Source organism: Vespa crabro, chromosome 11 (assembly GCF_910589235.1).
Source record: "Vespa crabro chromosome 11, iyVesCrab1.2, whole genome shotgun sequence".
In the NCBI taxonomy this organism is placed as follows: Eukaryota; Metazoa; Arthropoda; class Insecta; order Hymenoptera; family Vespidae; genus Vespa; species Vespa crabro.
Window position 1 is genome coordinate 476,701 of NC_060965.1, and position 17,369 is coordinate 494,069.

Below are 17,369 nucleotides of genomic sequence, written 5' to 3' on the forward strand. Positions count from 1 at the left end.
GTTTGTAGGTAACTTTTTGAAAATGATATAATTATTAATAAATAAATATATTTTATTTTGTTTTTTAATTTAAAATGTTGTGATGAACTTATAAAATTCTAAATATTTTACAAATTTCGAAAATTTCAATTACTATAAAAGTGTAAGCTACAACAAATGAACAAAGCACTCCGTATCAATTTTTGAACATATATCAAATTTATACGATCTTTTCACATCTATATATAGCTTTCATAAAGAATTCTATAAGATTAATATTATGAGTATCACTCTATCTTTAGTTTTACTTTATTCATAACACGTAACTAGTCAAAAAAATTAATAGATCACTTTTATAGTAGCAAAAATTGTTGAGTTAAATCGTTTCACGTTTTACTTTTTACCAGGTTTCACATTTTTTCGAGGTGGTGCACCCCATCTTAATGCACTACTATCTACAGTAAGTCTGGGCCTTTTGTATTGACTACTTTTTATGTGTTCTTCAACCAATTTAGGAGTTACACAAATTACATGTTGACCTTTCCAATATTTTACCATATTCATACTTTGTAACGTTGATATGATGTCTGTTTGTGAAATACTAGTCATTTGGCTGAAAAATGAATCCTTAATCTATATATATATATATACATACATATATATATATATATATATATATATATATATATATATATATATGTATATCTTTATTTTTGATGTAATATACTATTATTATCAGTTTACCTTAAGTCTTTAATGCTAAGTGTTCCACGGAAATCTCTAAGAATTTCTAAAAGTATCCAACTCCAATAACTACGATAAGATAATTTTCCTAAATCACTTAAGGGCTTTTCTGGACTTCCAACGGTTTGTTCGATTCGACTAAGTTCATAACTAAAAGCAATAAGCAATTTTCCATATCCTTGTCTTTGAAATGGAGGTAATGTTAATATACAAGCTACATTATTGCCATCAGGAGACTCTTTTTCCTAGAAACAAAAACGACTTATATACTTGAGAAAATATCACCTATTTGATTAATTTTAAAAATAAAATATCTATTACTTTAGAAAAGTATCCAACTAAATGTGCTCCGTGTTTATCCACTTCACACAAAATATAGAAAAGAAAGGGTTCAACATCAAAATAAAGTGTTTTATGATCCAAGAATAATTTTGCTAATAAGCAAAGATTCTGGCAATAAATTTTATGTTCTCTACCATCCACCTCCCAAATGCTCAGTGTTCCTTTACGATATATTTCTTTCCCAACAGGCTGTCTATGAGTACATTCACTCTGAGAAAAAATAATTAATGTTCATGAAGTGATAAATAATATATGAACAATTTAATAAAATAGGCCTTACCATGTGATATCTATATGTTTTTTCAAGACGCATATATTTCAAGCAATATTCGCAAATCCAAAGTTTTGGTTGTTTACCATATTCTTCTGGATATGGACTGAAGTACCAAGTATCAATTTCATATTTTCCTATAATGAAACTTCTAAAAGTCATGAGACTTATTTTACGATAAATATGCATTGTACATAAATATGAAAAATACATAAATCAACACTTACCAATTTGAATTTTATCAATATATTTAACCTTCGTTATAGCTTCGTGTTCTTTTTCCAAAGCAGCAGTCGTTGGGTCCATTTCTGCATAAGTCTATGAAAGTATAACAATAGAAGTTAAAATGTTCATACAAATATCATTTGTAGTAAAAAAGTAAACATACCTTTTGTATGTGATTAATTTCATCGTGTCTTCGTTTTTGATTTCTTGTAATTTTACGATCAGAAGAATCTGCTAATAAATCATTGCTAGAATTTCTATCTCCACTTTTCCAACTTCGATCGCTCATATCAAATCTACTGGACATAATTCTATCACGAGGTACCCATTCATCCAGTCTTCTATTATGTCCTTCGTAGTGAACATAATATTCATAATGACTTTCGTTTTCATTATAACGTGTTTGTATAATTTCAGCAGGATCTAAATTCAATAATTCATGAATAACAAGAATGAATAATTTAAATTTCATTTTAATTCTATGATATTAAAATGATAAATAATATATATTTATGTATTTATAAATTCAAATTGTCAATTGTTTTATATATACAACTTGAATCTACGTATTATAATATAATACATGTAAATATCTTAACATTACTATTATTATCAGTGAAAATGAATTCTACAAAATTATTATTCTATACCTTATCAGTATAAAATATATCAATTATATGTATTTCTCGAGATTTTATAAAATCTTGAAAGTTACAACGTTATAACCATTATTCTTTGGATTTATTAGAATATTCTTGTTTTTTGTATGTTACGTTAATTGAATACTAGTACATTGTTATTTAATTTCTGATGAAAATATTTACATTATTATGTAAAAGCCGGCAAAGTAAGAAACAAAAACTAAAGAAAAATAAAGTAAGAAAATCAAATGAAATTAAATAAATAAGCATGCTATGATATTATTTATTTACGCCACGAATCATCGGATCTTCGAACAAGATAATGTTCGCCAATATCCAACGGTAATTCTTCAAGACTGTCTGCGTCATCGCCGGATCCCTTCCCGCCATTTGTTAGCGTACCCTCGCGTTTCTCGTGCTTCACCATTACATCTTTTAATCCAGCACTTGTATTTTCTTTACTCTTTTGCTCTTGTGGTTCAGCCATTTTTTAGTAGTATATTACTACACGATAAGACGATATTCGTCATCTAGAATCGTCTGTAAATAGATGATCATTGCATTCACTGACGCCATCACCTTCACCTTCACGTTTAGACCGTGCTATTATTCACGTGGTGCCCTCTGAAATTATTTATCTTAATATATACTACATCTGTGACCGATTTCAGACATCGCTCTAGACTGTGAAGTTGTATATGTATGTATTATTTCACTATATTAACTTGTACCGCGAATACTCACGTGTACGTAGTTTACCGCGTTTTCTCCTAATGTTCGGCTCGTTTCTAAAATATTTATGAAATGGCGAAACTCAGTTCGTATTACACATTGTGTCCATTGATCGACCAACAAAATCTTTTAGGAGTCCAAAAAGATTCAGATTCAGGTTGTGCTATCGTTACTCTTGGTAGAAATATTGTGATAAGATACAAGGTTAGATTTTCTTTAAATATTAATGAATTAAGAATAATAATACAATTTCTTATATTATTTTATGCAATCAATTGGTTTTGATATTAATTATATGTTTCTAAAACATGATGTCTTTGCAAAAGTAAATGAGTAAATAACTTTAAGATCCGCATGAGTAAAAGAGAGTAACAAGTTTTCTTTCTTATTGTTTATATTAATGGCTTTGTCCAATTTTTAGATATTTTTATGTAAGAAATTTAATATTTCTTAGAAATAAATAATGCTACGTGTATGTGCGTATAGAAATAATATATATATATATGTATATATATATAAATATATATTTTCAGTTGCAAGACTTGAAACAAATAAGTAGTTGGTCAAGCAAAGAAAGACTTACAACTTCAGTAATTTATGATAAAACAGCTCATCGATATGCAGCTGTATTTAATGAAAGGAAAGTTAAAGTATGGTCTGTTGAGGAGTCTGACTTAAATAATGTTAAGGGATATAAATTTCAATTTCCCTTCCATACAATTTTAGTTCACGATGATTTACCACCGGTACTGGTACAACAAAATGGAGCTACAGCATCTTTAGAATGGGCATTACAGAATAGAAAATCTTGGTGCAACAAAGGAATTTTAAATTTTGAAGAAAAATTATTAGACTGTCAATTAATATACTTGAATGGTAAAGCAAGTTTATGCGGATTAACAAGAATAGATCAAACATATAATTATATTATTGTTGAACTTAATAATGATAACTGTGTACAGTTAGATCATATTAAAAGAACAGAATTAAAACGTACTTCGGAAGAACTTGTTGCTCATGTAGTCATGCAGAACAAATGTAATGCGTACCTTTTAACTTTGTGTAAGTGAATAATTTGATAAATTAATCAATATTAATCATAATTGTATTATCGTCCATAAAAAATCACTATCTATCCAATTTCAGGGTCTCATGGTAGATTGTACAGTCATTCATTAATGGATGCCTCTGATTCAGAGCCAAGTAAATTACTCAGTGTTATTACAAATATTGATACAAAGTATCCTGTTATAATGACAGCTTTGAATGAAACAATGATAGCTGCTTATGGAGCAGATGTATCAGAAGAAGGTGCTATTCTAATGATATATAATGTACAATTTAAATTAGTGCAAGCAACCCAAAAATTAAAACTTTATACGAAAGAAGCTAAATTGTGGAGAGTAGAGGACAAACTACTACTTGCAGCAAATAGACATTTAGCTGTTGCTCCGTATCGTCTTGCACCACAGAGGATAGCAGCTATGCTGGGTTCGTCTGTACGCTTTAAAAACAATAATGAAAATGAAGAAGATGAAGTAGTTATTGTGCAAGATTCAATAATAGCTCAATGGGAAAATACACAACCAAAACTATCAAAATTTTTGGAAAATGACATACCACAAAATATATCAAAACAAATATTATCTTACATAAGCGAAGGATTGAGTGATGCAAGAATACAAGAAGTGTTAATACCACAGTTAATTGAATCTAAAGACATTATTGCAATAAATTGGTGTTTAAATACTTTCAAGGATTTACCTGAAAAATTATTAACAGATTTATTAGCATTTTCATTAAGAACTTCAGATGACATATTTATTCCTTTGCAAAATGGTATGAGTAATGGTATGTCTGATCAGAAAACTCTTTGTACAAGAAGTAATTTTCTGGACAAAATCTTTAGTATTAGTTATTCTGATGTTTTTTTATTATCATACCTAAAGACAGGCTTAAATTTTAATGAAGTACTTAGATTGTTAAATTATTTAATTGAAAAATTAGATATTCAAGAAACTGTAAATAATGCGCTTGATACATTTGAGCCAAATAACAAACAGTTATATGATTGGTCTAATCTTCTTCTTGACTCTCATTATCAGCATTATATTTTATCACAAGACTCTCAAGTTTTAAGTCTTCTTAATAAATTGAGTTTAATATTGGAAGAACATGTAAGTATTTTTAGAGATTAATAATCAATTCAACTTTTTATATTGGATCAATTCTTTTTAGCAATAAATTAAATTATTAACATATTTTTTTTAGTTTCAATTATTGAAGGATTTGGAAAATTTGAGGCCTATGTTACAAAGAATAATAAATGGAAAATCGCTGAAGCCTTCTGTGAAAAATTATAATAAATTTTATTCTATAGAAGAAATAAAATTTTATTAAAAAGTATATAAGGACTAAATTACATAATAATTTATATTATCAAAGTTATATTGGATCTGTAAATAAACAGTAATGTAATTTTTACTTACATTGATAAAATAAATTATTATTTTCCTTAAGTTTTTCATTTTTTACGGATTTATATTTTCTACAAAATTGTTACTCATTTGTCTTGAGATCAGTTTGTATATGATAACTTGTACATACCTAATTATTATACTGTTGAAGTTTTATTGTAACACATATATACTTTAATATATTTTTAAAATAAAAAAACAGGATAGTAGTATTTATTTTATTTTTATTTGGTATGTACAGAAGTATTACAATACAACTGTAATGGATCATGTATATACTGTTTTTAAGAACTGGTAAAAGCGTTCATTCGCTTTATGAATCTGATGTTTATTAACAATTGGACTAATTTCGTAGGAATATCAGGCTTAATATCTAACTCAATTCATCTAAACTTGGAACACTGCAAATATCACCAATTGCAGCTAGAGATGGTTTACCAGAGCCTAACTTTCCAGCTACCTAAATAAATAAATATTAGAAATTCAAGAAATTAGTGAACTATTGTATTTATTAGAAACATTATGTAAGATCCATTTAAAAAATCTTAATCTTTGTGATTTACATACATTTTTAACATCATTTGCAGTGATTTTATCTACACTTGCAATAATTTCCTGGGGCGTACAAACATGGCCCTTAAATAATGCTTGTTGCCTAAAGATTTCTAAAAGTCCACTATCATTTTCAGTAGCATATGAAATGTCAGCCTTCAATGCATTTTTACCACGACAAATATCAGCATCTGACAAGTTAAGAGACTTCAGCATCTTATAGGTACATGCTGTTATCTGAAATATATAAATTTGTTTTAATTGCGTATATTAACGTATTTAATAGTGATAACTGTAAGGATGGTACTCACTGATCCAGCTATATTAGGTTCACTGCAGATTACAATACCAAATAAACCGGAATCAGAGTAAACAGCATTAAAGGCGGAAACAGCAAATGATTGTTTACCAGCAATACCAGACACAGTTTTGTAAAGTGGACTTATGCTTGATCCCCATTTCACTTGTGGTCCAGTACCCAAAGCTCTTTGTAATACAGCCAATGCTAAAGCATCTTTTTCCTTATTCAAACCTGCAGATTCTACAGCTATTGCTACACTGGCTGTTGACGAATTACGTTCCTTACGAAGTTCTCCACCATAATATTTTGTAGGTTGATCAGAAGCATCACTTGATTTTACATTTAAGGCTGAAGCAAATGAACATACTTCAGAAAATGGAACACCTGTTGCAACAACAGCACACCTTGATCCCGTAAACCATGAACTGACAAAATGCTGTAACTACAAAGTAATGAAGATTTATTACTACCATGTATATGCATTATTTCGTTATATATATATATATATATATATATATATATATATATATATCTCAATTATTAATATGGGTGCGTTTATACAAAAAATAATAAATTTAAATACTACTTACAGTTTCAGAATTAATTTTTCCTACTTGTCGCTTAGGTGAATACAAGGAATTGCCAAGACCTGAACGATAGGCAGTTCTATGGAGAAGTTCAAGTAAACGTGTTATATCAGGTATTTTTGATAACTCATAACGTAATCTAGGTAACTGATCCGATATTTCCCATGGCTTAAACGCTTGTTGTGTAGTAATATCTTCTAAAAATTGTAAAGCTTGATTCCTAGTAAAATATAAAAGTATATGGACTTCTTTTTCTCCATAGACTTAATGAAATATATAAAGAAAATAACAATGTAAATTTTGCTTACAAATTATTTCGTGTAACTTGTAATGTATATGCAATACTTTCACGATCACTTGTAGCGATTATATTTCCTCCAAGTTGCTGTATATTCCTGGTTATACCAAAATAACTGGAACGACATGTAGTCAAACCAGCTGCAATACGTAAATGATGACTAACACCTTGAGTGTGATAAGTTTCATTTCGTGGACCAGCCCTTAATATAAAATTTATTTGTTATTAGTTTGTTATATAATATATATTCTCTAACAATATCTTAAATAATACATGATATTTAATTGATTATGGTTTTTTAGAAATTGCTAATTAAAATGTTATATTTTTTGTGTTATCACATTTATAAAAATATTATAAAAACATGAATGATGCTTTGTATTCATGTTTTCAGTTTACCTGAAGATAACAGAAACTTGTGATATAGGACTATTATTATCAAGAGATGCAACTACAATTTTATTATTTAGTACTTTAGTTTCAAGACAAGTTGTGGCACAAGTCTGGGTAGCAGTAGCAGTTGCATAATGTCTCACCTAAAATATAATGGATTTATTAAGTTATATTTATTTATAATATTTTAAAAATATGAAAATACAAATATGTCATATCAGTTACTTGATTGTAAATGAGGAAGAAAATATAATGTATATAATGTTAGTGCATTTTATATGAAATTATTAAAATAAATAATAGAAATAATTTATAAATTTCAATAATAATATCAGATATTTGAAGACTGTATTACTACATTAAAATATAAAGCGAGATTATATCAGTTGTTTATTACAGACATTATTATAGAATATTTAATTATTTTTACACCGCATTTTAATACTGTATATGATTTTATTATTTATTTTACACAAATTCTTTTATTTTTATATTTATATATCTAATAATATAAAATTAAATATTTTCCACGAATAATACATAAACATTATTTTCATTATAATTTTACTAATTTTATTTACATTAAACATAATATTTCTACAGTCACAAATATGTAATTAAAAAATTACAAATGATATGTAAAAATTAGAGTATTGAGTACAAGACAGAAATTTAAAAGATATGAAATATATGACATAAAATCCATGAAACATTTACATAACACTCATACTAATCAGAAATACAATATTTCAACAGATATGATTGTAGTTTACATTTGACAAAAAAATTGACATTGTCTGTATATTTATTTTATAAATAATTATAAATAAAAGTATACAAATTAATAATTACCGCAGAGTTACGGAGAATAGGCGATCGTACGGCGGAACAAGCCATTTTCGTGTTCCTTAAAGACCACTTCACGAAAATGTAAAAAGACGACTGTGTGTGTTGCGTGGCGCTGGAGCGAGAAAGACATAATCAAATATCGATGATCTCGATTTGAGGCGCGAATTTTTAAATGTCTGTCATGTTATTAAAGTTTTTAACATATAGAAAATATCGCTTCAATATAATAAATAATGGGATAAAGGTAATAAATGAATAAAGACTCAAAATATATTATTTTGGGTTGTTTTATGACTGCTGCATTCTATTATTATTACAATATTAATAAACCCGATACAAATATATTCTGTGCCACATTTGTACTCGTGAATTTTATTCTTTTGAATTTTGCATAATTTTTACGATATTTTTCATCTTAAGCTTCTTTTTAACATTACGTATAATATATAAAATACACTTTTAATTGAACTGAGTACAATTAATGTAACTTAAATTAATTGAAATCATTGATTTGAAATATTTACTACAATGATTGAAATATTTACTGTATTTTATATTTTTATAATCCCATTATTTTTAAAAAGAATATGAATAGAATATGAACATATGACCAATTTAAATGTAGATTATATTATAATTATAAATATCCCATAGCAATAGCTTCGTTAATTATAATTTAACTTTTCTAATGCAATAGTTATAATAATTATAACACATCATTATGACAATCGGATATGTCTATCTTCAATCCACATACTTTTTAAAAAATTGAATTCAAAGATTTTAAAGAAAGTTTACTTATTAATATTTTATGCCGAATTAAACAAAATTGTTTGCACTTTTTATAGAAATAATTATAAAAATAAAAATATAAATTTACAAATTATATACTGTACCTTTCATATATAACATATATAAATGTGAAACATTTTTACATATCTTCATACAGTGTATATATATATAAAATAAAATAATCACAAAATTTGACAAAATATCATAAAATTTTAACATTATTAAGATAGTATTTCTTTGTACACCTATAAAGTGAAGAAATGATATTTATATTAATTAAAGTTGTATACATAAAAATGAGCGCCTTGAAATTTGGCACAAATGTTACAATAGATCTAGATCTTTGGTTTCAATAAATGGCTAGTGAGCGCAATCATAAAAAGTTGGAAGCTACACGCAAATAAATATGGATTTTGCAAATGAGTACATAATGAATACATGCGTGTTATTAAATAAAATATACGAATAAATGTTTATTATATACAAAATTATATGTATACTTAATACATATATTCTATCAAAATGTAATAATTGTTCCATAGTACGATTAATAACATCAATTAAAAAAAATATAAACTTGTACTATGTTCTAGTACTTCTGTACTTTAAGTTTTTTTGTTTGAGCATTTCTTAGAATAAATCTGATGTGATACTGAAAAGATAATATTAAGAATAAACAAATATGTTTAAGATAGATATTTTCAAAAATTCTATGTATACATTATGCTTTGCACTCATCTGCAATAGCCAAACCATTCATTACATAGCTAATGTGTTATTACACATATATAATGACTAGAATAAAAAAGAACATTGTAATTTGTTATCACCATACAGATGTATACTTAGTGCTACCATTAGGCATCCTGATTGAATTATTTCATAAATTTTAAAATCCTGGGTAATACTATTCACTACAATCTTCTTTTGTACATTTAAAGTAATTAAATCATTTGTCTGCAACTTTATGTATTATTAACGTTATATAGTAATGTTTTAAATAATTAATTAAATGTGTTATTTTCTAAAAATTGCACACTAATGAGATAATAACTTTAAATACATATTTATAAGCTACAATTTTCTTCTTGAATCATAAGTATAATATTATATGTTAAAACTGTTTCTCTTATATACCGCATATCTTTAATTTGAAAAATATACATGACAGCAATGTCAAACTACCCAGGATGTTATTAGTATGAAATAGTGACTAATCTCATCTTATATGGAGTATTTTTTGTTGGGAGTATATATCTGAAATAGAAGAATATAAGCTAGAAGCTAAGTAACAACTTTTTATAACATTAATTATCACGGACGTGGTACTGGATCATGATATCTGAAATTTATCTATCCCAATGATCCATATTAACAGGGGATAACCATTACATATGGCATGTTTCGTATAAAAATGGAAAAAAGAATGTAATAAATAATAAATCTAATAGCTACATAACCAAAGAGAACTTAATAATTTTTAACGGTTCATACAGCTTAAATATCTAGAACAGAGCTATTCATAAAGTTTCATTATCCAATACCTTAAAAAAATAATATTGTTCAATTTAAAGGATGCATACATACATGTATCACTCTTATATCACACACATACTGTTGCATCTGCTGAGCTATATATCTCTCTTTCACACAGATACTTTGGAAATGATATAATGTTTTATCTTAATGCAAATATATTTTTTTTGTGCATAATTCAGATCCTAATGTTATACTGATAATATAACACACATATATATACATTTATATATATATTATGTCATATTATCCTTTTGATAAAAGCCTCCTGTCCTTAGTTTGAACATAAAATTTTTCTAATTATAAATAGAAATAAAAATATATAAATTAATTGATAAAACAATACTTTTTTCCCATTGCTAATGAACAAGCTATTGTAGTATGTAATAATCTATTTCTATCTTAGAAATACATGTATCAAAGTGGCAGTTTTCTTAATCAATCTGATAATACAACGAGTATTATCTGTTAAAGTGAATTCTCAAGAAAACAATAAAATTTTTTGAATCCTAAAATGCTGGTTAAAGTAATGATATGACAAAATGACATAGTGTCAATAACAAAGACTATAAACAAAACAATATTTTTCTAAAATCTTCCATTTATATACATCATGTATGGTTGTTAAGATAAAAATAAAATGGAATAACGATGTATAGTTCCATTATATCGTATACAAACTGCAGACTTGAGCTCTGTATATGAATTTACTTTGTAATTAAAATGTAATTTTAAAAGTTAAGGTTTGTGATTTACGTTACGATTTATTAATAATAACCAGAATAATGATGGTATGCTGGCCTAGGAGGATGATATGGAGCTGGGCTTACAGGATAACTTGGATTGTATCCCGGTAAGGGAGGCGGGGGTGGAGATAAAATTCGTCCTTCAATTGTGTCAGGTACTATATGCGGGGTAGAAGAACTAGCTTGTTGCTGGCTAGTAATAACACGAGTTCCAGAACTGTGCAAATGATGTGATCTTGAAAGACTTAGATCAACACTGTGCCTTCCACCAGGTGTAAGATCTAAACTAACAACCCGCAAAACATCACTATGAGAATAGGGTGGAGGAGGTGGTGGTGGTGGTGGTGGAGACATGGAATAGCCACCTGTCCTACTGAGATCGACACTTTGCCGTTCGGTTATTTCATATAAATGATGATGATGATGATACCTTGTATTTTGTACTTGAGCACCAAAACTATGATGAAATCCTCTAGCTGACATATCTAGACCTTGAAGTTCCCCACTATTCAGTACAAGAGGCTCAAAGTTTGATCTTTCTCTACCAAAATCTGATTCAAGAGGATCATACTTATATGATGTTGACAAATCTAGTTGTAAAGCTTTCTCTTTGACAGAAAGACTAAGATTTTGAGCTACTGAGTCACCTTCGTCGCTTGATAAATTATCAGTGGGCATTTGATGGTGATGGTGTATATCTTGATATCGTGAATTTGGTGTAGCTGATGGAGATACCAAGTCTTCTTGTGGTATGTGAATATAACTATTTGGAGAAGAAACACGTGGTAAATCTTCGTGATGTAGATACTGTTCGATATTATGTGTTCTTGATGCATTCATATAATCCACAGGTCGGTGAAGATGATAATCCACATGCAAGTGACTAGGCGGAGTATGCCGATTATCCGGTGTAGGTGCTGGTGACATTAATTCATCTTGTTGCTGAATGTATGAGTCTAAATGATTTGGAGATCTTTGTGGTAATGGTGACTGTAATTGTGTAGAAATAGAATATAAATTTGCATCACGATCATTGTCTTCCAACATTGGACTAGAAACTGCTCCTATGTCTCTCTCAGCAGCATCTAAAGCTGCTTCAACAAGTAAGCTAGCATTTGCACTTTCTGTTCTTCTGTATACACTAAGACCCAGCTTACTACTATCTATTAGAGATTGTGTTGTAGCACTTGTAGAGACTGTTTTTTCTTCTTCTTCCTTTCTGCTATCTTCAAATTCATATACATCTGGTGGGACAGGTGGTAAATGCGAAGTTGGTATGTCCGATGTTGTAGTAGGATTATATTCACCCAGCCATTTTTTGCTTCCTTTACTTTGTATCCTTGATGCGGCATACAAATCTACATCTGTACGTACATTCTCTACGTTCGTATCAATACCACTTGGTACGGGCATTGTAACACGTGCAGAAGCACTCGATACTTTAGTATCATGCTCTACTGTATATTTGGGTGTAGTATTTGTTCCACTTGGAAACTCCATTATAGCAGGATGTGTAGAATTTGTATTTGTTTCAACTTTTAAGCTACTTTCTGAACTACAATCATCCAAAGATGGTAAACTGTTGCTATTATCCTGCTATAAGAATAAATATTGCTTACATTTTCGAATATTTCATATATATATTATTACAAATATATCACACATACTTGTGAATTTCTTCTACTCAAACGAGGAGTTTTACCACGTCCAGCATCTTCCACAAGACCACCACTATAAGCATCGAAAGTGTATGCAACCGATCTTTCGATCTTAGGCATCATTTCCTCTGTGAGCCCATGTACCTTTTTATAATGAAATTGCAAACATTGCTTCGTAGTAAAAGCAGCTTTACAACAATTTTCTTTACACCTGTAAAAAATATTTTCCATTAATAGATAGAAGTCATTTTCTCAGAAAATATCATATAAATATATATATATAAAGAATATAATGCAAAGATATTACTATTCAATAATAATAATATTTGTATTAACACAATATTCTTACTTGAAAGGTTTAACACCACTATGAGTCAACATGTGTATTTTTAAATTACTTTTATTTTGGAACATTTTTCCGCATCGATCACATGTCGCTGCTCCTACTACATCTTTATGATGAACCTCTTTCATATGTCGTTGAAGAGCTGCACGAGAGCCCAAAAGCTTTAAGCAAAGTTTACATTGGAATTCCCTGAGTACTTCGGACATATCTATTGAAAATAAATAAATAAAAATTAAATAAGAAAGTTTTATGTATAAAATATGTCTACTTGTTTATATATATATATATTGTACTCTTACCACTATGCATTCTTTTAATGTGTACTTTGAGTTTTTGAGGTTGACAAAATTTACGTCCACAAAAATCGCACAATGGCCTAGAACGTTGCGGATTGTGTGCACATCCATATGTTCTATGCATTTCAAGATAGTTCAGTCTTAAAAAAAATTTTTTACAATACTGACATTGGTATGCACCACGTCCTGCATGTAATTCCGCCGCATGTTTCATGATATTGTCTTTTCCTAGAACAGCAGCTCCACATACCTAATACAAAATCTTTTGTTATATGTGCAAAATATAATGTTATGAAAGCAATATGCAAAATTATATTATTATGAAAAGCAATATACATCTTACCTTACAATGGTATTTTCTAATAGTCAAACTATAATTGGTATCATGAAAAACGCAACAATGCAAACGATAATACATAGGATGGGCGAAATTTAAATTACATCCACCACAATCTAAAAATAATCAAAGTTAAATTAGTTAATTAAAAAGTTTATTACATTATTGTACTAAAATTAATAAAATAATATTTATATACTTGTTTTATCAATTTTATTCTTCCTAGTCCATGCTGAAGACAATGAATCTGCCCAATAAGTCAGTTCCATTCCAGACATAATGTTTTGTGTAGTGATAAGATGTAATTCGCCTTGTTTTGTAATTACTGTTACACTTCTTCCTTCTTTTGTTTCAGCTGGTCTCATGTAACGAATCCAATTACTTTTCAATGGATTAGTGGTACTGATATACGAAGCTTTACCATTATTATCTATCTAAAAAGAAAATAAGTAATCTCTCAATACAAGAGCTTTGTTACTTATATTTTTTTTTAATACGATAAAAAACTCATGCATTCAATTTACCTCCCAAATATGTCTCATAGGAAAATCATCTGGTATGTCCATTTCTTTTACTGGTTTACCAACCAATGGACCTAATTTGGCATACATGGGAACTGGGTTCTTGGCATAAATTCCAAGACCATGTTCTGCTGTTGTAATTTTTAATTCAAAACATTCAGGTAAAGAATCTCTAGCGTACAAAGGTTTGTCTGAATCTATGAGTAATTGCTTTTCCTCCCTCTGTATCTTTGCTTTCAATTTACAATGATCTACAGGTATTGAATCTTCATCCGACTCAAAACCATCATCTGGTAATCTTCCATAACCTTCTGACATAGGATCATCAGATTTTAAAGCCTTAATTACTTCAAGGTTTTCCTTGTATTTATTTAACCAATCTTCATACGTTATAGAGTCTGTTATAGTATATTGAGGTGTATTGAGTGGACATGCGTCTTGCAAATGCCGACTGTTACATTCTTGGCAAAGTTTTATTGTAATTGCCAGCCTATGAGGCTCTGATATATTACCATCGAAGTTTACGTCAATTTGAGTTTTATCTATTACTGAAATAACAGATTCATTTTCTGGTGTATTCGAATTTGAAGTCTCTTTTTGAGTAACGATTCCATCTTGTGGTGCTTTTCGCACATCATGATGCTTCTTATTTTTGTGCTCACTAGTATGCTTGTGCTTTTTTCGTCGATGTTTGTGCATAGCATCATCCAAAAAATCATCAGGTGTATCTCTGACAATATTCTCCTCTCCATCAGTTTCATGTTTTGGTCTTTTTCTTTTCTTTTTTAATTTACGCTCTTCTAAAGCTTTTGCATTAGCCGCTTCACCTAACACATTAGAAATTGAACTACTATTTTCCTGAGATTCTGTGTTTTGTTCCTTAGGTAATCTGGTTTCTGTTTCATGAATTTTTTTATTCTCTGCATTTTCCATATTTTGAGAGCTTAATATATCTTTTACAACTTTGACAACAGATTCATTCACAACATTCTTTTCAGGAGAAGAGACAACTGGAGTAGTTTGTGGTTGTATATTTTTTTTAGACGTATCTTCTCCAATCTGTGCTACTCCATTAGGTATATCGATACCTTTGCTATTGCAATTTAACTCGTTCTTTTCACTATTTACATCCTTTATAAATCCTATACTATCTATATGCTCAGTCTTTGTCATAACAGATTCGATATTTTTTGGAGCGTCATGAAAACATTCTACATCTAATTTAGATTTAGTATCTGCTTCTGTATTTATCTCGGTATTACAAATAACTGAATTTGTATTTTTATTGAGACTTTTTTCTTCCTGTAACCTATAATCCTTACTTGTTTCTACGTTCTGTGCATTTTTTAAGTGTCTTCTTTTTTTGCGTTTGTCTTTATGATGTTTAGCCTTATTTTTATGATGTTTAGATCTTGAACTATGACGTACATGGAGCTTAATAATCTCATCATGTACTTCTGTTTGTAAAGATTGTATCGTGTCGGTAGATGAAACATCAGGTTCTGGACATATAGAAGTACTCTGCTTTCTTAGGCTTCGACGAAGAGGTTCTTCCGTATCATCTATTGAATTTTCAGTCTTGACAATTTCTGAGTCCCTTCCTTCTTTGCCATTTGTTTTCCATTCTTCAAGACCATTGCATTTATTATCTTGTCTAAAAATAACAAAATCATTATGCACAAGTATCTTTATAATCTACTCGTATAAATTTCATAAAATTAATAAAAATTTATATTATTTGTTGTACAATTAAATATAATATAGTAAAAATATTATTTCGATATATATTTTCAATTTCATTCGTACTACACGTTATTATTAAAAGTAACATTGATTCGCGTCCGTGTGATTCTCTCTTCTTTATTTTCTTTAATACTTAAACAAAAATCTATAGCTATGATGATAGTTAAAATCCTTGAAATATATAATCTTTCTTATCAGTTCCTTCCAATAGAAAGTATCAAAAAGAAGGATTGACATAAATATGACTAGATAAATGCGATTGACATAATTTCGAAAAGTATTGGAAACAAGACCATTATCCCGCGCTTTTGATCAGATATCGATCATCCTCCCTTGCCCCTCCGGCGCGTTGCGGCAAGATGGCGATTCAGTATAACAGACGGTTGACAGTAGAGGGGAAACCCCGACAGAGTGACAGCTACCCCATGCGCATAGAGAAAGAGAAATCTTTGATGCAAGTCGAGATGTTTAATGCACACCAACAACGACGTCATAACGATTGTACAACCGTTGAACCTACCTGACGATTGATTCAGCAAGATCGAGAAGATAAACTGCGAGGTCTTCGTCCGTCGACAATCCCAGCCTTTTTTTAAGAGATAACCAACGCTTTCCATTTGTAACGCCAATGTGAACACTTCGAAAATGCTTCACTTTGATATCCTTACTCGTGCCGGAATCACAACTGTGATGGGAACTTTTCGTTATCCCAGATTCCTTCACATGCTTCGTGCTTTTCTTCGGCATAACTACATCCTCGTCTCCGCCGACATTAAAGTGGCGAAATCGAAGTTAGCGAAGAGGACGCGCGCACACCGATATTATCCTATCCTCTTTATGCTCAACCGCCTGATCGCCGCCCACCCTCGCCGACACCCCAGTCTACCCCCTTCACGGCCATATTCCTGTTTTATCGATCCAGTTCTACTCGTACAAATTCGTCTCGATTCGCCCGAGTTTCAACGAACTCAATTCTGATTTTGAATCAAGCAACGCACGGTAA

At 29.4% G+C, this 17,369-nt stretch overlaps 4 protein-coding genes across 7 annotated transcripts; 1 reads left to right on the forward strand and 3 right to left on the reverse strand.

Annotated features, from left to right (window-relative positions):
- Positions 1–83: 83 nt before the first annotated feature.
- Positions 84–2,828, reverse strand: LOC124428225 (histone acetyltransferase KAT8-like). 3 transcript variants are annotated; one of them, XM_046972082.1, is made up of 7 exons: positions 2,494–2,827; positions 1,725–1,984; positions 1,564–1,654; positions 1,346–1,473; positions 1,045–1,275; positions 724–968; positions 84–592 (listed from the first exon to the last, which is right to left on the reverse strand). In XM_046972082.1, exons 1-7 carry the CDS (start codon positions 2,687–2,689, stop codon positions 373–375), a joined length of 1,371 nt encoding a protein of 456 aa, XP_046828038.1. In that variant the 5' UTR covers positions 2,690–2,827; the 3' UTR covers positions 84–372. The 3 variants fall into 3 exon arrangements, with proteins under 3 accessions (XP_046828038.1, XP_046828040.1, XP_046828039.1); XM_046972084.1 differs by having other exon boundaries at positions 450–606; positions 2,494–2,828; XM_046972083.1 differs by having other exon boundaries at positions 450–612; positions 2,494–2,828.
- An 81-nt stretch (positions 2,829–2,909) lies between these two features.
- On the forward strand, positions 2,910–5,453 carry LOC124428224 (nucleolar protein 11). The gene is made up of 4 exons (XM_046972081.1): positions 2,910–3,138; positions 3,468–3,996; positions 4,081–5,111; positions 5,206–5,453. Exons 1-4 carry the CDS (start codon positions 3,007–3,009, stop codon positions 5,332–5,334), a joined length of 1,821 nt encoding a protein of 606 aa, XP_046828037.1. The 5' UTR covers positions 2,910–3,006; the 3' UTR covers positions 5,335–5,453.
- Positions 5,454–5,618: 165 nt separating this feature from the next.
- On the reverse strand, positions 5,619–8,548 carry LOC124428226 (cytochrome b-c1 complex subunit 2, mitochondrial). The gene is made up of 7 exons (XM_046972085.1): positions 8,395–8,548; positions 7,549–7,685; positions 7,160–7,351; positions 6,855–7,071; positions 6,275–6,706; positions 5,979–6,200; positions 5,619–5,871 (listed from the first exon to the last, which is right to left on the reverse strand). The coding sequence occupies exons 1-7, from the start codon at positions 8,437–8,439 to the stop codon at positions 5,785–5,787; spliced, it is 1,332 nt and encodes a 443-aa protein (XP_046828041.1). The 5' UTR covers positions 8,440–8,548; the 3' UTR covers positions 5,619–5,784.
- An 883-nt stretch (positions 8,549–9,431) lies between these two features.
- On the reverse strand, positions 9,432–17,365 carry LOC124427948. 2 transcript variants are annotated; one of them, XM_046971428.1, is made up of 8 exons: positions 16,887–17,365; positions 14,627–16,277; positions 14,302–14,536; positions 14,109–14,218; positions 13,769–14,015; positions 13,473–13,677; positions 13,133–13,334; positions 9,432–13,058 (listed from the first exon to the last, which is right to left on the reverse strand). In XM_046971428.1, exons 1-8 carry the CDS (start codon positions 17,111–17,113, stop codon positions 11,487–11,489), a joined length of 4,449 nt encoding a protein of 1,482 aa, XP_046827384.1. In that variant the 5' UTR covers positions 17,114–17,365; the 3' UTR covers positions 9,432–11,486. The 2 variants fall into 2 exon arrangements, with proteins under 2 accessions (XP_046827384.1, XP_046827383.1); XM_046971427.1 differs by having other exon boundaries at positions 9,432–13,061.
- Positions 17,366–17,369: the final 4 nt, after the last annotated feature.